The sequence below is a fragment of the Littorina saxatilis genome, linkage group LG12 (assembly GCF_037325665.1).
Source record: "Littorina saxatilis isolate snail1 linkage group LG12, US_GU_Lsax_2.0, whole genome shotgun sequence".
NCBI lineage: Eukaryota > Metazoa > Mollusca > Gastropoda > Littorinimorpha > Littorinidae > Littorina > Littorina saxatilis.
The window spans coordinates 54,980,915-55,002,234 of NC_090256.1; the positions used below are offsets into that span (position 1 = coordinate 54,980,915).

General features: G+C 44.9%; 1 protein-coding gene across 2 annotated transcripts; it reads left to right on the forward strand.

Moving 5' to 3' along the window:
- The first annotated feature begins 12 nt into the window (after window positions 1-12).
- LOC138983334 (glutathione S-transferase P 1-like) lies at window positions 13-17,095 on the forward strand. 2 transcript variants are annotated; one of them, XM_070356739.1, is made up of 5 exons: window positions 13-251; window positions 11,983-12,225; window positions 14,986-15,120; window positions 15,843-15,996; window positions 16,766-17,095. In XM_070356739.1, exons 2-5 carry the CDS (start codon window positions 12,027-12,029, stop codon window positions 16,974-16,976), a joined length of 699 nt encoding a protein of 232 aa, XP_070212840.1. In that variant the 5' UTR covers window positions 13-251; window positions 11,983-12,026; the 3' UTR covers window positions 16,977-17,095. The 2 variants fall into 2 exon arrangements, with proteins under 2 accessions (XP_070212840.1, XP_070212839.1); XM_070356738.1 differs by lacking the exon at window positions 13-251 and adding an exon at window positions 1,646-1,678.
- The last annotated feature ends 4,225 nt before the right edge of the window (window positions 17,096-21,320 follow it).

Consider the following 21,320-nt stretch of genomic DNA (forward strand, 5'->3'; position numbering starts at 1 on the left):
GTGGTGAACAGTGGAAAATTAGGTCCCTGTCAGACTGGAATAATATATTGACGAGTGAGTGAATGGTTTAGTTATGTCATATGGGTGGTCTTTCTCACGTATGTAGGATAAACACACATCTGGCGCCTGTGACTACGACGTCCTTGACAGAAAGAGCATAAGAGGCTAATGCGAAACGGGCCCCGAAGCTCTGCTGCTGATTCTCAGTGAGGGAAGAACCGGCCTGTGCATTTTGCAGAATTTAATCAACGGTAAGTCATAATGATACTTTATAGCATTTTAAAGCTTCAGCGGCTATTAACTAACTCGTCAAAGTCATGTTCTGATGAGGTGCATCAAGGGTCGGAGTTTCGGTTGTATGGGTTGAAACATTGCGCTTATACTAGTGTCACGACAGACCGTGGTATCACTGAGCTGCATGCATTGTGATTTATCATGGCGGTCGATCCGGTTAAAAACTGGGTACACAACTGCATAGTCGGTATGCGAGGCCACAGTCATGCAGGAGCTTGTATCCAACCGCCCGTCGATCATTATTTACAACTGCATGCTTATTATTTACTGCTGCATGCTTACCCTTACTACTACTATTTAAAAAAAAAACTTAGGCAGATGCAGAAGAATGATTCCTCTTAATAAAATCAACAAACAAACAAAATTAGAACAGCTAAATCTGAACAAGTTTTCTTTGTCAGTACAAAAAAACAACAAAAAAAAACACCACCCAATCAATTGTCTATCGTAAACGGTTTTGTTCTCTTATCCCGTCTCAGGCGAAATATCTAGCAACATTTCTTAATAGCAGTACTGCGAGGGCCAAAACGAGGACTATGGCTCAGAATAGCGCGCTGCATTTTACCGTTCGGAATGACGATGCAATGCACGGGTAACCAGTATACAAATGCTGATTTATGGTTTAAGTGTAAGCTAGCCGCGGAGAACGAGAAAGAGAGAGAGAGACACACACACACACACACTCACACACACACACACACACACACACCGGCGCACGCACGAACACACATACATTCAGACACTGACTGCACTGCACTGCAGTCTTTTCCAGCTGCACCATATCCACCCTTTTAAAGCTCGTTTACGTAACTTGACAAGCCCACAGGCTTTGAAAGCTATGAACCGTCCGACTTAAAAGTACCCCTTCCCCATGGCCTTCATTTCAAGCTTCAACTGAGTTTCAGCTTCACTGTCAGTCTTCCTGACACTGTGCGGGGATATAGCTCAGTTGGTAGCGCGCTGGATTTGTATTCAGTTGGCCGCTGTCAGCGTGAGTTCGATCCCAGGTTCGGCGGAAATTTATTTCAGAGTCAACTTTGTGTGCAGACTCTCTTCGGTGTCCGAAGCCTCCCCCCGTGTACACTACATTGGGTGTGCACGTTAAAGATCCCACGATTGACAAAAGGGTCTTTCCTGGCAAAATTGCTTAGGCACAGTTAATAATTGTCTACCTATACCCGTGTGACTTGGAATAATAGGCCGTGAAAGGTAAATATGCGCCGAAATGGCTGCAATCTACTGGCCGTATAAAATTTCATCTCACACGGCATCACTGCAGAGCGCCTAGAACTGTACCCACGGAATATGCGCGATATAAGCGTCATTGATTGATTGATTGATTGATTATCATTGTGCATGCATTCTTCGGCTTGTTTGTGTTACGGTGAGCTATGTTTCTTTCTGTGTTGACAACGTAGTGTCAAAAAAGACAGTGAAGGTTTATAGTAATAATAAACCTTGGGTTACAAAAGACATAAAGCAGGTTCTGAATAAGAAGAAGAGGGTGTTTAAATACAAGAGCAGTGGAGATGTGAAGGAGGTTCAGAGGGAGGTTCACAGTGTGATTAGGAAGGGGAAGAAAGAGTACAGAAAACAATATGAAGAAAGCGTGGGAGGGGTTGACCATCATGAGTGGCTATAAGGGGAAGAAGGGGGGTAGTGGAGGAAAAAACAGCGCTGTGCAGACAGATGTAAACGCTCTCAAACAGTTTTATGCACGCTTTGATAAGCATGACTTCAGCGATGAAAGGGAGACAATTAGAGAGAAATTGACTAGTGACAGTGGGCCTATGGAAGGGGAACCCCCTATCGTAGTGACAGAGGAGCAGGTGATGAGGGGGTTGAGGAAGGTGAATGCTAGCAAAGCGGGGGGATCAGACGGGATGAAGCCTAGAGTACTCAAACATTGTGCAGAGCAACTTAGTTACATTCTTTCTGTTATTTTTAATTTATCTCTCAGTGTTAGTAAAGTACCAGCACTGTGGAAAACTTCATGCATTGTGCCTGTTCCAAAGAAAAAATCTGTACAGATCATGAACGACCTGAGGCCTGTAGCACTGACTTCTGTGTGCATGAAGGTTTTTGAAAGAATTGTCCTGTTTAGGCTTAGTGACTTTGTGAAAGATTTTATTGACCCATGTCAGTTTGCTTATATACTGTTCAAAAAAAGAAACGCATAGCTTGTAATATTTGGTTAATTTAGTTATATGGCTACAAGGATATCCACCAAACTGCAGAAAATGTTTATCTGGTCGTCGACCTTTCGTCCATTGCCACAAGTGAGCTCTGCACGTGACGCATGCGTTATCAGTGGCTACAATGTCAAAATTGCTCATTTGGCATGACCACTCGTCATGCTTCAGTGTAATCTCGTGAAACTCGGGGAATATTGAGCTCTCACCATGTCTTCCAAAACCCATAAAAGCGGATTGTTCGCCACAAAGAAATCAGACGACAATTCAGCGACGAAAGATGGCCCGATTGAGCAGAGAAGACCGCCAAATTGCATTGGGTCGTTTACAAGCAGGCCAAAGTCAAAGTGCAATCGCCAGGCACTTCCACGTGTCCCAGAGCACCATCAGTAGACTGTGGGTCAGGTTTCAAGCCACTGGCTCCGTTGCTGACTTGCCACGAGCGGGAAGACCAAGGGCGACAACTGCTGCTCACGACCGCTTCATACGGCTCCGCCACCTCCGGAATCGTTTCCTGTCGGCCTCATCTTCTGTCCAGGCTCTCCCCGGGCCACACCAATTATCTGACCAGACCGTGCGGAACCGCCTGCATGAAGCTGGTTTGAGAGCTCGCAGACCTCACAGAGGAGCTGTCCTCACCCGCCGCCATCGCCAGAACCGAGTGCAGTGGGGCAACCAGCACCTTCGCTGGACCGTCCGGAATCACTGGAGACACGTGTGGTTCAGCGACGAGTCCTACTTCCTGCTCCAGCGACATGATGGTCGGAGGAGGGTCTACCGGAGAGTAAACGAACGTTACGCGCCCAACTGTGTGGATGAGGCACCCGTTCAAGGTGGTGGAGGCGTCATGGTGTGGGGGGCGATCAATACCGCTGGAAGGAGCACCCTGGTGCACGTCCAAGGGCGCATAACTGCCCAGCGATACGTGGAGGAAATTCTGCGCCCACACGCCCTTCCTCTTCTGGCTGACCAGGATGCCATATTCCAGCAGGACAACGCTCGCCCGCACACAGCACGACTCACCACCCAGTTCCTCACCGACCACCATGTCCAGGTGCTTCCCTGGCCATCCATGTCGCCAGACATGAACCCGATAGAACACCTCTGGGATGAATTGGACAGACGTGTGCGCAGGCGAGAAGAAGCGCCGGCAAATCACCGCGATCTATTGCAGGCACTTCAGGAGGAGTGGGACACCATCCCACAGCAAGATATTCGGCATCTGATCCAGTCCATGCCCAGAAGGTGCCGGGCAGTTGTTGCTGCTCAAGGCAGTCACACCCCCTACTGACTTGACAGCCTCGGCACCCAATCGTATTGATTGACTGATTGATTTGAAGATGCAAATGAACTGTGTGTGCATTCAACTGTGTCCATACCAAATTTCAAACAAATAATTTAAATATTGGATTTTCTGTTAATTTTTTCGAAAAATAAAACAAATTTGGCAAGTAGCAACTATGCGTTTCTTTTTTTGAACAGTATAGAAGAAACACCGGGAATGTTGATGATGCAGTGGTGTATGTTCTTTATGATAAGATGTATTCTCATTTAGACAAGCCGGGTTCTTACATTCGTTTGATGTTTTTTGACTTCTCCAGTGCTTTTAATACCATTCAGCCACATTTAATGGCAGACAAGCTTTGTAAGATGAATGTTCCAGCTTCCACCATTCTCTGGATCATGGACTATTTGACGAAGAGGCCTCAGTTTGTGAAAATGGGAGATAACCTAGTGTCTGACACTGTGTGCACGAACACAGGCGCCCCACAGGGCACAGTTCTCTCTCCTTTTCTTTTTTCTTTGTATACAGCTGATTTTAGTACTTCTGGCGACTCATGCCCCATGGCAAAGTTTGCCGATGACACTGGACTGGTTGGACTAATGACTGACGATGACGACTCTGACTACAGGCGGGAGGTAGATAAGTTTGTTGGTTGGTGTGATGATAATTATTTAGAACTTAATGTAGGCAAGACCAAGGAAATGATTATGGACAATAGGAGGAAGGAACATGTACATGGGGATATAGTGATTAAGGGGGAGGTTGTAGAGAAAGTAGAGCAGTATAAGTATTTGGGAATAATCATAGATAATAAGTTGACATGGAAGCCCAATATTGATGCTATTGTGAAGAAGCTCCACTCCCGCCTGTACTTTTTGAGAAAACTCAGATCTTTTAATGTTAGACAAGAGATTCTCCAGATGTTTTATACTTCAACCTGCAATAGTGTGCTGTACTTTGGATCCGTGTGTTGGAGTGGCAGCATCAGCAAGCAGGACAGGGATAGATTAGAGAAGTTCATTAAGAAAGCAGGTGGGGTAGTTGGGAGGAAGCAGGACACTTTTGCATCAACGCAGGAACGACGACTGACTGACAGGCTACAGAAGATTTTGACCGATGACACGCACCCACTCAGACCTGAACTTGACAGCAGACGGATAGACAGAAGCTTAAGATTTAGACAGCCATACACAAGAACCACACGCTACAGAAACTCATTCATTCCATCTGCAATTCACATCTTCAACTCTCAGGTGGGGCGCTAGGTGCTGGTGCTGTCGCTCTGACAACGGCATAATCTTTACATCCTTTTATCAGTTGTTTTTTCTCTGTTGTTAGTTATATTGACTTATAGGATACAAATGTGAGAAGATAATGTGGTTAAAGTGTGATAATGCAGGGATATCGTTAGGCGTCGGACATCGGACATATAACGATGAAAATCCCCAAATGTCCGATTAAATTACATATTATTACCCAACTCACATATAGCAATTAACTCTAGTTCAGTGCTGGTAACGCTGTACGCGTTCCCCTTGGTAACAAGGGAGACCACCCTAAAAAAGAGTGATCCATCCCATAATATCAGACCGATGCCCGGTCCAACATCCGTATGCGTGCGCATACGCCGCCATTTGTATCATTCTCTCTCAGCGGTTCAACTGGGTAGGACGCTCCTGATGTACGCTCCTGCTGTCTTCAGCTTTTCGCCAGAGTCTTTTGCTTTGGCTTCTCCCCTTGGTCGCCGCCTTTACTTTTCACCTGTACCTATGCTGTGTGGTGAGATCTTTCCGTTTTTGTTGTAACTTTAGCGACGTTTTTGTCGCTCGTGTGTACTTGTGAAATTTTTCTGAAATTGTTTTCTGTGAAATTTTTCGTGAGTTGTTTGCTATGGCGGAGGCTGCGCTTGTTGATAGCGCTAAACGGAAGCCTAGTTCGAGGCAGGTAGCTGACGTTACGCCTCCGAAAAGAAGCTCAAGGAGAGATAAGGGCGCAGGGAAGTCCTCGTCTGTGTCATCTGAGTCAACTTCTGTTAAGTCTCCCGTGTTAGCAGACGTACGAACAATCTTCCGGTCAGACTTGTTTACTTTCTGACAAGAGTAGTCGTTCTGGTGTAGCTTCTTCTGCTTCTGTTTCGCCTGGCTGCCCTGGGTTAGCGCCAGCCGACGTTGCTTCTTTATTGTTGACGCTGAGCTCTCAAGTTTTCGTCATTAGCGTCTGGATTATCTTCCACTCGGGAGGAATTGTGTGCGCTTCCGTCGGGTGTTTCTGATGTTTTTTCCTTAGCCAAGATCCGGCGGTCGCCTGCAGTTCCGGCTTCGACTTCCGCTAAGCCTTCGGCGACTGTGACTCGGGCGGATGTCCATGCTTCGCAGGATGGGGGTACCGACTTGGTGTCTCTCCCGAATGTGACACCAGTACAAGGTATGTCTACACCGCTTGCCGGTGTGCGAGCTCAGGGGGCTCTCTCGTGCGTTGGAGGCCGTGAGAGTTCTTATGAGCAGCGAAAGGACGAACGCCTCCGTACGTCTCTTAATGAGAATATCGGGGACCGTTTTAGTCCTCTTCCGCCCAGGGGACAGGAAGTGGTCGGTTCTGCCGACGATAAACTGTCTGATGTTCTGCCTCCTGGCTCTGAGCTTGATCTCGAGTCGGAGGGTAGGGCGGATGACGGGGATGCCTCAGTGGTAGAGGATTCCCAGCCTTGAGAGACGGACCGCGGGTGTCCGTCTGTAGGTCAACCTCCTGCGTCTGGTTTCCAGCAGGGCGGTGTGACTGAATAGGCCGCGGTGGCCTACCTGACTCGATGGCGAGCAGGAAGGCTAACGACACCCAGCTTTCTTGCCGTTTTAGTTGTCCAGCGCAGTGACGTGGGCTAACGGAAATGGCATTTAAGTTATTGGTGACTCTGGGGCTGACCATGGGTGTCATTCTGGGGTCACCTACCTGACTACGATGGCGAGCAGGAAGGTTAACGAGGGTGCGTCCATGGGATGGACGACACCCAGCTTAACTTGCCGTTCAAGTTGTCCAGCGCAGTGACGTGGTCGGCGGAAAACGGCATTTAAGTTTTGACCGGAAGGGGTGGTTGAGAGCAGGGCGTAACTGACTCCACCTCTTTCCGGTTCCGACTTCTGGAAGTTCGGAGGAACAGGATGTTCTCTTCAGCTTTCGGGGATCGTTGTCCATTGCCCTGGAGTTGGCATATGGCCACGTGTAGCCGGGTTCTCCGGTGAAAGTGGTGTACGTTCGCGCGAGGAATGTAACACGCATTTTCGTGGCTGGGCAACGTAAGCTTCCGCCCTGGGGGCAGGAAGTTGTTGGGCTGGGTGATTCTTGGATTGGCCATGCGAGTCTCTCTGGGGGTCACCTTCCTGACTTTGACACCGAGTAGGAAGGTGATGTTTGGAGAGGTGTCCACGGTGGTGGATGTCACCCAGCTTAACTTGCCGTTCAAGGTGTCCAGCGCAGTGATGTGCGCAGTGATAAACGGCATTTAGGACTTGATAAGAAGGAGTGGCTGAGGAATATTTTTGCCTCGTCCACCCCTGCCTTTGTTCGACGACTTCCGGAGTTCGGAGGAACAGTAAGTTCACTTCCGCGGCCGGGAATCGTCGTTCATTGCCCTGAAGATGGCATATGTCTTGTAGTTTTGACTTCCGCTTCCTCCCGGGGGGCAGGAAGCGAGCAGTAAGGCTGGTTCCTTGTTGGATAATTTGAGTCAAACAGGAAGGCAGCTTCCGGATTGCACGGTTGTGCTTGACGGCTGTTCAGATGTAGGTGCTTCCGCATTAACGATTAGCACTGTATTCAGGTTCCATTTCAAGTTAGCAAGGGCAGTGGCGCTCGCAGCTGTAATGGGTCGAGGTTCTATGGAATCTTCCGGTGTGTTTCTATACAACCGGTTGGTTCTCATGTTTACTAATCCACGGCCGGTTTCGCTTCCGCTTTTGCGGCTGCGTCTTCCGGTTACAGGATGGGACAGCCTTCTACAGTTAACACTGCGTTGGTAGTCGGCACTTTTCAGCTTTTGGCTTCCGGTTCCGTTACTGCGGTTCCTTTGCTGTTATACAGGCTGTATCCACTTCCCCTTCCAGTCTTCCAGCTGGCATGGGACAGGTGGATGGAGATCTGGTCATGGAGTTCTGGCGTTTGAAATTTTTTTGTTTTTTTTCGAAACTTTTCCGATGTTGGCAAGTTTCGCCTTATCGGGATGGGTGTCTGGGTCTCATCTTTTCGATGATCATTATAATGCTTTTGAACAGGAGGGAGGCTCTTACTTCACTTGTGTCGCTGTTCGCGGCAGTTCGTAGTTGTTTTGAGCTTTCCGAGGAGAATCTTTGAGTGTCAAGCCCTTAGATCCTCCGTCGGGATCCTTTGTGCTTGTGGAAGTTTTCACAAGCGAGTCTTCTTTGTCACCACTTGGCTCTTCCTTGGTGGACAACGCTTGACTTTATACCTGCGGCGAGGGTGCTTTGGCTTGTGTTGCACGCTCAAGTAGCGTGTCACTCACGGAGCGCTTTCTGTAGGCTTCGGTTAACTCCAAGCCTAAGAACTTAGGTTCTCTTTTTGCGTTCTACGGAACCGCCCTCGGGTTTGGCAAACATCCATCGGGTTTTTGATAGCAAGGAGAAACTGTCTGTAAGATCAAGATCTCCTAGCTCGGGTAGATTGTCTCATCTTTTCTTTTTGATGGGCTCTTTTGTACTTGTTTTTATTTTCTCTCGCCTGGGCGGTTACGTTCTGAATGGCTATCTTTGTGGTCCTACAGGACGCAGATACAAAGGATGTTGCTTTGCCGTCTTTTACCTAGGAGTAAGCCTCTGCCTTTAAAGTTTTGTTCTTTTGGCGTGACTTTAATCTCTTTCTCGTTTGAAAGTTATCTCTTTGAATCCGCTGCTATGCACGCGGGGTTTTTCCTTCTAAGAGAAGCTCATGGTAAAAGGGAAAGCGTTAGGCAGGCCTTGGCGGTTTTTTGTTTCCAAACGAAAAGCTTCAGGCTGGCTGTTGTCTATTTTAGCTTTGGCTTGACACCCTCGCTTTCACAGGGCTCTTTTATAGAGCTGTTCGGCGACCCTTTCGGTCTCACAGACGGGTCTTTGCAGTCTTGGTGTCCAGACCTCTTAAGGCTGGCAAGAAGGCTTTTTTGCTTTCTCACATTCGAATTGCACGGATGTCTACTGTAGGGGTATCCTTGAGATACTCAGGGGCTTCCGCCTCAACTCTGGATTTGGTTCAGAGTCTTTATAGGGTTTTTTTGTGTTTTGTTCACTTGCCACTTGTCTGGCGTGGTTCAAAGTGCTTATTTTCTTACGGAAAGAACTCCTCGTCGTTCCGTGTATTGCAGGTGGCTATCCACCTTCCTTTTTGGGTTTCCCTTTTGTCTTCCATGTCTTATTCTAAGACTTTATGAGATTTTTGTCACATTGGTACAGCTCGGTGCAGCTTTGCTTTAACCCTTTTTAACGGCTAGCCTGACTGTTTAACACGGGAAACGGCCAAGCTTACTCTAGTAGCTGCTGCGAGAAGTGGGAGTAAGCGTGCTTTCTGGCTATTTTGAATAAAGACAGCCTTTTTAAGAAAGATAGATCTATGACTTGTGGGTTTCTTTTAAGTTTTCCGGCAGTTAAGCGGAAAATGGGGAAACAAGCTTCGAATTACGCTTTCAATTCATGAGGTAAGAGTTTGGCTTCTTTAGAGTTACGTTTAGCCAATTAAACTTTTCGGTTTTCGAAGATTTTTCTGACTCGCACGGAGCTTGTTAGTTCTTTGTATCTAAAGGTCGCTTGCCTTATCTTTCTTCTCTGTCGTGATTTAACCTCGGCATTTAAGCGATAAATGGGGTCAACCAGCTTCCATTTTGCTTTTCAATTCTTGAAGCAAGAAGTTGGCTTCTTTTGAGTCACGTTTAGCCAGTTTAACTTTTTGAGTTTCAAAGATTTTTCTGACTTTCACGGATCTTGTTAGATCATTGAATCAAAGGGCATTTGCTTTATCTTCTTCTCCGTCGTGATTTAACCTTGAACGGTTGAAAACGACGTTAAACACTGATTTTAGGAGGGAAGTAGGTCTATCTACTCTGGTAGAGGTATGACGTTTGGTAGTCAACCTTACCTAGATGGACTGCTACACTGGTTTCTTGCTCCTGGGGAGCTTGATGTGGTTGTCTGTCCCGTGAGGACGCTCAGAAGGTACCTGTCACGGACTTGGCATTGGTCAGAAAGTCGGAAGGTTTTATGATATCACTTAACACAGCGGGTGTAAGGATATTGCGAAAGGGACTTTAACCAAGTGAGTCTCCATGTTGATCACACGGGGGTTTACCTGTTGACAAACACAGTCTGGAGACGTTAGGGCAGTTTTGCCTTTCACTATAGCTAGAACGTATGAGGCTAGGGCATGGGCCTTCTCTTTGGCAGTCCTCCGGTCGGGCCTTGTTTTGGGCTGAAGTTCTGGAGTCGGCTTACTGGCGGTCTGAGGAGGTTTTTATTAACTTCTACCTCAGAGACGTCTTGATACAGGACGGCAGTTCCGCGTTACCTGTTATGGTAGTCGCAGGACAGGTTCTAATATCATAATTTCGCTATGTACCCACCACCTATAGTAGCAATCTGCTATATGTGAGTTGGGTAATAATATGTAATTTAATCCAAAATTTTAATAATAAATTTTCATTTAATTAATATACTTACCCAACTCACATCGTTTAAACCCTCCCGCCTCCCCGCTGTGGTGGTATTGGGTTCTAAAAAAGTAGTGAGTTGGGCTTCGTTCGAATGATACAAATGGCGGCGTATGCGCACGCATACGGATGTTGGACCGGGCATCGGTCTGATATTATGGGATGGATCACTCTTTTTTAGGGTGGTCTCCCTTGTTACCAAGGGGAACGCGTACAGCGTTACCAGCACTGAACTAGAGTTAATTGCTATATGTGAGTTGGGTAAGTATATTAATTAAATGAAAATTTATTATTAAAATTTTGGATTCACATTGCCGCATGTCGGTCAGATGTCCTATCGTTTTAGCCTGAGCGTGGTCATTGTCCGATATGTACTCCATTCCTTCGGACAGCGCGATATTCGTTAATTTTCATTTCAAGATACAAATCTTCTAAAAGACCGAACGCTCTCGTGTTCAGCTGACACTGAAGTTGTCAGTGCCGCGTGCGGATCTTTTCTTTTGTCGATATTCCCGAACCGTTTGCGGTATGCGCCGTTTGGGTATAACCGTCTCGGTGCAGCGCACTGATCTAAAAATAGTGGATTCTTTTTAGATCAGTGCATGCTACAGGAGTACGGGAGACAACTCCAACTGACTAAATTTGTAGTCTGCTTTTGTTTTCGATACGAGACGAAGCACTGAATTATGCCGCTGAAAAAAAAACTAAAGCCTGCAAAAGATCAGCATTAGATCAAACCGATCATTTTGTTTGTCAACTTTTATCCAAATCATGCAGTATTTAATCAAAGTACGAGCTCTGAAGTTGTTCATGTTGGTTTCTTTTTTGTGGTTTCTTTGAAACTAAACAAATACAACATTATACGCACACTGTGTTGATGTATTTACTATATTATGTGTGTGTTCTACAGCGCGCGCGCGTGGGTGTGTGTGTGTGCGTGTGTGTGTGGGCGCATGACTTTGGAACAATTCCATGGAATGTGTTATAAGCTGTTTGGCGCAAATTCATAATGTCCTATTACACTTTCTGAAAGCGGTCAAATGTCCTATTGATGCTGAAGAACTCAGGACATTTGTCCTATAGGTATGAATTTGTAGCAACATCCCTGTAATGTGATATAATTTATAAACAGGCAATGCATTGCTTCTATTTGTAGGCTTATTTTAGTAAGTGTGTGGGTACAATGTTTGCGTGTAACGATATGATGTGAATATGCGATGTGAATGTTACTACATGCATGGTTGATTGATTAATTAATTGATTGATTTTACAGACACACAGTCAAGCTTGTAATTTCTCTTTTAGAGATGAATAAAGATTATTGTATTGTATTGTATTGTATTGGTTGTTGTGTAAACTCTGTTCAATTATTTCTCTGTGTGGGTGTGTGCGTACGTGTGCGCGTACGCATGTGTGTTAGTGTGTGTTAGTGTGTGTGTGTGTGTGTGTGTGTGTGTGTGTGTGTGTGTGTGTGTGTGTGTGTGTGTGTGTGTGTGTGTAATACTTCATCATCACTTTTTTGATCGCAGAAAGAGAAAACTCAACTAACTTCAAAAACCACACCCAACCCAAAATGTCGGAAGAAGCGTGGAAGTTGTACTACCACTCCCTGGAGAGGCTGCAGGGGTCGTACGGGAGGGCAGAGTTCGTACGCCTGGTGCTGGAGGAGGCTGGGGTATCGTACAAGATGGTGCACGACAACATCGCCCAGCTCTTCAAGGGTGGCGAGTGGCAGGGCTACCCTGCTTTTGCTCCTCCGCTCATCCAGAGAGGTAGGCATATGTCTGTGTAGATGATACGCTCAACGGCAAGAAAACAACAACACACACTCAAAAAGACTCACACACAAACTGCTGAGACACACAGACACACACGCACGCACGCACGCACGCACGCACCCACGCACACACACACGCACGCACGCACGCACGCAACCAGACACACACACACACACACACACACATAGAAAAAATAGTGATTGTTGTTTAAATGCTGTTGCGAGTGCGTTCCATCAGGTTAGTATTGCAGTTTAGTGGAAAGATGTCATCGTTTTGTGAACCTCCTATTAGGCCGAATGGGGTTTTACGTTTACCTTTCGAAAAAAATAGAGTGCATACAGCTATTTAACTATTTTTTCAGGTCTCCATTTTATATGTAGTTAGTCTATGGCTTCGTTACACAAAACAACGAGTGTTGCGTCGAAACAGGTAATAGCAACTTATTATCCAGATTTACGTGGAGATTGACAGGCTGGCAGTAGCAGCCACCAGTTGGTACAAGTTACATTTTTCATATCAACAGCCACTGCAGATTGTAGCTTTTTTGCACTCTATTGACCAGTAGGGTCTATAACAAGGCAAGGCAAGCAGACCTGTTTACACTACACATTGAGCGTAGTAAACTACGATTTTGGTCCCCAAACTACGCAACTACGCATGTTTGTCTTATACTACGCAAACGTTTCGTTTCGACTACACATTTTGAATACGCAAAAACGCGAGCGAGTTCCGATCCATAATTTGTACTAACCGGTTGTGTACTGCGTGCAAAACATGCCCGGCGCCCGCGAGAGTAGCGTAGTCAGTTGGTCTTGCTGCTGTTATTACAACTATCGCGGGCGTTTCAGCACATACTTTTCTGAACGCGGTCACTTCCTAGCTCATTCTTTCTGGAGGGAAAAAAATGGCTACAGCGACGAACACGGATTCAGAAGACTTTGGCGATCAACCGCCACGGAGCAAAAAAAAGAAGCTTGGTCAAACTCCCAGCAAGGCTTTTCTGCCAAAGTACTATGAGTATGAGGAGCATCCATGCCTAGTTTCGTGGAGAAAAGGGAAGCATTTTGCCCACTGCACTGTGTGCAACACGGCTTTTTCAAAGAAGCACAGTGGGCTTTACGACCGTGTAACCGCCACAAGAAAAGCACTTCTCATGAGGATTTCGAGAAATCCCGACCAAAGCAGAGGAAAAATTGGACTGTTTTGTGAAGAAACCCGTGCCAGGGAAAGAAGACCAAGACAAGCTCACTTTTGAGAGATCGGTAACCAGAGCAGAGGCAATGACCTGCCATATTATTATTATTGCCGACGCAAACCTGTTCTGTTTATATGCAAATTTGCCTTCATGTTGATACACATACTCCCAGTCCCAACTTTTTGTGACTTGATGTTCTCAGATTGTCACAGGTCTTGAATAGGGGGTCCCACTGTATATGAACTGCATACCCCTCAACATAGCTTTTTTTTTAACAAATGCATGGGTGAAACTGGTCAAATAAAGAATTCCTTATTTTGAAAATCTGTTAAAAAAAAACATTTTTTCTTCTTTTTTTTTCGCCGGCGATCCGATCTGTATTTTCTCTAACACAGTTACCGGACATCGCTGAATCTTTGTTTCCCTGAGCGCGCGAATTATTGGACTACAGCTTGGCATTTGTTATCATTGTTTACTGTGCAAATTTGTGTGTTTGAGACACCAGGAAAGGCCTACTTTTACCCTTAAAAAGCCTGATTTTTCGTTTTCTTCCGGGGGGCTTCGCCCCCCTGGGCCCCCTAAGAGGGCGTTGCCCCTGCACCCCACCAGGGCGTGGGCGGCCCCTGGACCCCGGCCTCATTTTCCTTATTTTTAATTCTGATCAGTTTCACCCATGCAAATGTTCCAAACTAGTTAATAATTTTTTTCTTTGCAAATAAACTTAATGCTTGGCTTGTATTTTTGTGGGGAGTATTGTTCACATTGTAATAGTTTTGTTTGGAGTGTTGAGTGTTTGTTTTAGTACGGTATAAGTAACTGTTCTGTTTTGCGGTTTGGGTTGATCAAATTGAAATACTACACATTCACCTGCCAAACTACACATTTGCCTTATTTTCACACCCAAAACTACACATGGTACATTTCAGGGGTAGGCAGGTCTGGGCAAGGCACGATTTATTTCAGAAACATGTTACTTACATGCATTATTTTGAAGAAAATTACTATAAAAACAACAATAAAATAAATTTAATAATTTGACACAATACAGTACTTCGTAATTAATAACCATAAAGAAGTCAAACGGATTTAATAATTACATATGTTACTGAATCTAAAAGATAACATCAACTGTTGGATCAGTCGTTTTACATTGAAGATTGATTTTGGGGGGTTATTCAGTCATTTTGAGCTTGGAAACAAAATTCACTTTTGCTTTTACAACACTCTTTAATTCAAGTTTGGACACGCCACTTTCCTTCCAAGTAGTCTTCGTAAAGCCTGGGAATAATTGGGCAAAGTCGACTTAGCGGAGTCTACTCATTAACGGAGCTCGCTGAACGAAGCTTTGGCACTGATTTATTTGCTAAAAAGACGTCGCGATGTTAACTCAGTCCAGGCTCAGTCCAAGGTGTTTTGACGCTTATATTGGTCAGCACTGCGGACACTACTTCTGCACCAAACGGCATTCTTTCACTCAAATAGCAGCATGGAATTCCTTTCAGCCCTAGCTAAAAGGGGAGCCTTTGTAGCATCCATGACTGTGTACTGTGTGTGTGCAGGTGACTTTAGCCTGTCTCAGACGGGTGTGATCTGCAAGTTCCTGGGCAAGAAGTACGGCCTCTACCCTACTACAGAGGAGGACGAGTGGCACGCTGACCAGCTCAACACCACCGTACACGACTACATCGCAGAAGGTAAGACTATATTTCGTCTCCTTCTTAGTCTGCGTACGTGGGCTGCTACTCCTGCGCGACTCGCGTTTTCCTCAGTGAGCTCAATATAACGTGCATGTATGGCTGTCCCCCGCCCCCCCTCCCGCCATTTATGCAGTCATACTTCGTTATTGTGATTCTGAAATAACCAATATTCATAAATCTGATTTGGGTCTTTTGTGTATGTTGTTGGTTTTGTGCTTGGGTGTGCACAGGAAGGCAGATACGGCACAAGCACGTAATTTGACAAATGAGATCTCCACCCTTATCCCGCCAGGCTCAGCCGGAATTTGAACCCAAGACCTTCCAGTTTGGAGACCGTCGTTTTAACACCAGCCCAGTGTGCCAATCTGCCTATTCAGTCTAAGGGCGAGAGAGGAGACTAAGAGTTTTACTTATTTAACGACAACAACTGTAACAGTTTTTTGACATTCGCTGAATGACTCTTGATTATTCCAGGATTTGTAGTTCTTAAGGTCTATTTAAAGAAAAAGCATGTTGCATCTAGAGCAGAAACAATGGAATAGACGGCGCAAAAGAAAAAAAAAACCTTGTCGACCAGGCTAATACATACTTTTTTTTGCCCTCGAGTGTTTAAAAGAATGTTAACATGCAGCGCAATACATATTGTAAATATTCAAGCAGAATGACATTGTAATGTTGTTGTTTTCAATTGCTGCATAATGTTAGTTTGGTTTGATCAGGTCGCCTATCATTTCACGGGAAGGAATGGGCCAGTTCTTACTTGGAACAGGTGGAAGAAACCAAACCCTACCAAGAGTATTTCATCAAGGAACGCATGCCCAAATTCTTGCAACACTTTGAAAAGGCACTAACCGCAAATAATGGAGGCAAAGGGTGAGTCAGCTAAGGAAAAGATGGCTAGCTAGTTTCATCTCTGTCTATCTGTCTGTCTGTCTACCTGTCTCTGCCTGGCTGCCTTCCTCTCTGCCTGTCCTTATTTATATGTTTATGTATGTGAATACTTTATCAATAAATGCATGTCGGTATTTATGTAACACCTCGCGAACGCTGCCACCCGGAAATGACGGGGGCATAGGGCAGGCAAGCGAATAATAACAACACACACACACACACACACACACACACACACACACACACACACACACACACACACACACACACACACACTCAAATGATATATATATATGTGTGTGTGTGTGGGGGGGGTCAGTTTGCCAGTCAATCGTTCTGTCTATAAGTGCGTGCGTGCTTGTATGCTGACATTCTTTCAGTCTTCATGCACATGCATGTCTACTTTGCCCAGTTCTGCTACCAATCTGTGGCCATTTTCTCTCGGAAACTGAGGTCGCCAAGGCGTGAGCTGTGACGCAATATGCATGCACCGCGAAGGTTAAAACGCAGCTAGGCGATTAACACGAGGTGGGCGGGGCCTGTGGGTTGGAGGACGTGCTCTCAAAGACTAAGCTTACTACCATAAGTACGGTGTAGGTATGTGCAGGAGAGAGAAGACCTTTCGTCACCCTAACCGTGAGACATCCAACATACAAGCCCCGCCCACCATGTGGTTAAAAGAGCGGTTTTCTCAGTTTGTCACTTTATCACTGAGTCTCCGTCTTGATCACGATGACTTGCATTCCGTTAGGTTCTTAGTGGGGAACAGTGTGACCTACGTGGACCTTGCCTTGCTTCACGTGCTCCGCGCCACAGAGGCACAGTTCCCTGCAGAGTGGGGCGCGCTGACCTCCGTGCCGCTGCTCAAGGCGTACCAGCAACGACTGCAGCAGCGACCCAGGCTGCAGGAGTACTTCAACTCCGACAGGTGGAGGCCTTTCTCTGGGAACAGCATGATGTAGTCTTGAAGGCCTTTAGTTGCTCACCTCCCCTGTCATACACCTACGCAAGACAGCTAGCTGCTGAAAGGAAGAAGAGAACACACACACACCAGGGGCGGAGCAGTTAAGCCCGAGGGGGGAGGGGGGGGGTACAACCAGGGGTCGGTAGAGGGGGGTCCTGGGGTCGATGGGGGTATCTGGGGGGCAAAGCCCCCCTGAAGCTGTAGAAGTTTTAGCTATTTTATAAACAATTTGTGGCTTATCCTTGATTTTAAACACGATCAACTGGTGTCAGCAGCCACTCATTATTTCTTTTAAAGTTAGTATTAAATAATGGCAATTTACAGACAGAAAATGTTGGGCGGTTTTTTCACAGACAGAAAAAAATCCTTTTTTCTTTGTTTTGGACAGCCGTGGGGGGGGGGGGGGTCCGGAACCCCTGTAAGACCCCCCCCCCCCCCCCTAATTTGTCCCTGCACACACGCGTACGCACGCACTCACGCATGTACACGCTCGCACACACACACACACACACACACACACACACACACACGGATGTGCGACAAAAGGTCGAGCTTTACAAGGTCGAGGCATAAAAGGTCGAGGACATTTGGTCAAGAGTCAAAAGGTCGAGGGCGACAAAAGGTCGAAGGTGACAAAAGGTCAACAGCAAAACGTCTAAGGGACAAAAGGTCGAGGATTGAAAAAGGTCGAGGATTAAAAAAGGTCGAGGATTAAAAAACTGTCGGCATAATTTTCTGTTAACCATAATTTTCTGTTAACGTGTGTGTTAATTTTTTTTTTTTATTGCTTGGAGAAAACGCTGCTTTGTGTGCATTTATAAATGTTGTGTTATTTGTTTAGTTATTCAAAACAGTGTTCGTAAAAAGGGTGCCTTGAGTGTTCTTTCCCATATTTAAACTTTGAAAGCATTTGCAAACGAAGAGAGAGTTACGTTCGGACAGGGACACAGACACAGCATGGAGCTCGTCAAATCACACAAAGGAAACGACAAGGCGGTACACTGCTGTCGTTTTGTCTTACATCCAAAATTGTGAAAACATATACTACGAATGTGTCTGTTCGTGTGCGCGCGTTCGAGCGTTAGTGTGTGTGTGTGTGTGTGTGTGTGTGTGTGTGTGTGTGTGTGTGTGTATGTGTGTGTGTGTGTGATCATATTCACAAATCACCCCTGTGATACGCACAATAGGCACTCGAAGCAGAATTTTCATCACGAATGGACACAAAATTAAATCAAAATGTTTAATCCTCGACCTTTTTTTAAGGGGTTACTTGTGTGTTCAAATCGCTCGTCAGAAACATTACACATTTTGTGCACAGGTTCCTCTAAGCAATATGGACACATCTGTGCAAAGAAAAAAGGGGGTCGACGTATTAACTTTTTTTTTAGAATTTTTTTACTGGGGGTTGTCAAGTACGATTTTGCGAAAAACACTGCGATTTTTAACATGATCCCAACTGACATATTTAGCTCTACAAATAATAAATGAGACATTAGTTTGTGTATATAAATGAATGGAGAGTATAACTTTATCATAAAACGGTACTTATCAACGTGCATTTTCAGAAAATGATCGAGGTTTCTCGAGGGCGTACACATAAAATTATCACTCCTTTAGTAGTAAAAACGTATTTAAAAAAAATTCGCGTGTGAGAAACATTACACATTTTGTGCACAGGTTCCTCTAAGCAATATGGACACATCTGTGCAAAGAAAAAAGGGGGTCGACGTATTAATTTTTTTTTTAGAATTTTTTTACCGGGGGTTGTCAAGTACGATTTTGCGAAAAACACTGCGATTCTTAAGGGGTTACTTGTGTGTTCAAATCGCGTGAAAGAAACATTACACATTTTGTGCACAGGTTCCTCTAAGCAATATGGACACATCTGTGCAAAGAAAAAAAGAGGTTGACGTATTAACTTTTTTTTAGAATTTTTTTACTGGGGGTTGTCAAGTACGATTTTGCGAAAAACACTGCGATTCTTAACATGATCCCAACTGACATATTTAGCTCTACAAATAATAAATGAAACATTAGTTTGTGTATATAAATGAATGGAGAGTATAACTTTATCATAAAACGGTACTTATCAACGTGCATTTTCAGAAAATGATCGAGGTTTCTCGAGGGCGTACACATAAAATTATCACTCCTTTAGTAGTAAAAACGTATTTTAAAAAAAATTCGCACGTCAGAAACATTACACATTTTGTGCACAGGTTCCTCTAAGTAATATGGACACATCTGTGCAAGGTAAAAAGGTGGTCGACGTATTAATTTTTTTTTAGAATTTTTTTACCGGGGGTTGTCAAGTACGATTTTGCGAAAAACACTGCGATTCTTAACATGATCCCAACTGACATATTTAGCTCTACAAATAATAAATGAAACATTAGTTTGTGTATATAAATGAATGGAGAGTATAACTTTATCATAACACGGTACTTATCAACGTGCATTTTCAGAAAATGATAGAGGTTTCTCGAGCGCGTACACATAAAATTATCACTCCTTTAGTAGTAAAAACTTATTTAAAAAAAATAAAGATCTGTCCAGTAAATTTCTATGAATCGCACACCACACACACACACACACACACACACACACACATATATATGTATAGGTTACAACACGAGTGGTTTTTTATATGGCTTGTATTTCAGTCAAGACCCAGCGGATGAATATCATCGGGAGACACGAGCCTCTGGCGAGTGGCTCTCGATTGATATTCCCGCTGGGTCTTGACTGAAATACAAGCCATATAAAAAACCACGAGTGTTGTAATCTGTATATCCCATTCTACCATCAAACACAAAGTGTAGACTACTAGCGGCACTGTTGCGATATGTGCAGGGTAAAACTGTTGCCAGCGAGACTTAGCCCTTTTGCAACCTTAAACTAAGTGACCGTCGCTGAAAAAATAAAACGAATGAGTGCATCGATAAGTTCGCGGTAACACTACTTTCAGACCATTTAAAAGCTTTAAGTAAAGGTTCATAAGTTGCAAGAAAGTAATGAAGTCGAATAGAAATTAATTTAGTTGAAGCGCACAATTCTTTTGTTTTGCGTTTCAGGTCGGCAGAACGGGCGAAACGGGTTTGGGACCCATTTGGCTTACTCGATTCAGAATCGATTCCACGTTGTTTTTCTCGAACGAGTGTAATTAGGCTTATTGACAGAGAAGCAAATTTTAGGGAACAAATATGTAGGTTTAGATTTAACCATTTGCTCCCTATTTGAAATGTATCTACGTGATAAACTGTTTTGCGAGTGTGTTTGCATGGATGAACTTAAACTGGTATGGGTGTGAGGAAAACGCGACCGACACGTCTCAGTGTCACCGCCGATTGATTGCATTTTGAAGGAATATGACTGGATTACGGAAAAATATGTGGACTTACTGCAGAGCCAGGCAAAAGAGTAGACTTGCTCGCAAAACACGTGAAACAGCCGATGTTTGATAGCTGAAGGCGCACACCAAAACACACTACCGACAGATTCTCAAAAGTCGTCTGCTAACGATGCAAGGGGAGGGTACTCGTGTTTTTGTTTTGGTTCGCTAGCATCTGGTTATCTTGTAAGTTGAATGTTCGTTTTTTTCGACCTGCATTGCTTTCATAATGAAAGAAACTTTTGCTTATTGCATCTCATACATCAGATCAGTTCTGAGATTCATTTTTGCGTGCAACTGATATGGTTTTCTGAGCCGTGCAATACGATTTTAGAACTTCATACAAATGTGTCACATTGTTCGGCGCGAGGTCAAAGGTCGGGAGGAAAGTAGTCCTTTGCCCAAATCGGAATCTGCACTATCATATATTTTTTGGAGTCCATGATGTATTTATTGAGCTATAAAAATACAACATATATACCCATACTGAAGTAACAGAGACAAAGAAGGGAGGTCATGGGATATATATATATATATACTAGATAAGTACCGGTAGCAAGTAGAGCCGAATACCCGGCTTGAGTGGCGCACCGTACGCCGGCTTCGCCGGGTCCGAACCATGGACCCGCCAAGCTTAGGTCCCTCCCAGATTCGTGGAATGGGAACGCCAAGCTTAGGTCCCTCCCAGATTCGTGGAATGGGAACAGCACGAAAATGATTCAGTGGCCATAATGCCATTCCTGATCATTATCATGTCGAGTCCCATACTTGTCGACGCCGCCCAATGTAACCGAGTGCCGAAAGACCACAATCACCTTTGGAGGCGAAGTCCACTCAAACAGGATTGAGAAATTTAGAGCTTATCTCTAAGCCCTTTTCATTCTGTGATGGCTTCTCAGAGGAAGGCCAGAACGTACAGACTCAGAAAAGCAGCCATACCACATCACAAAC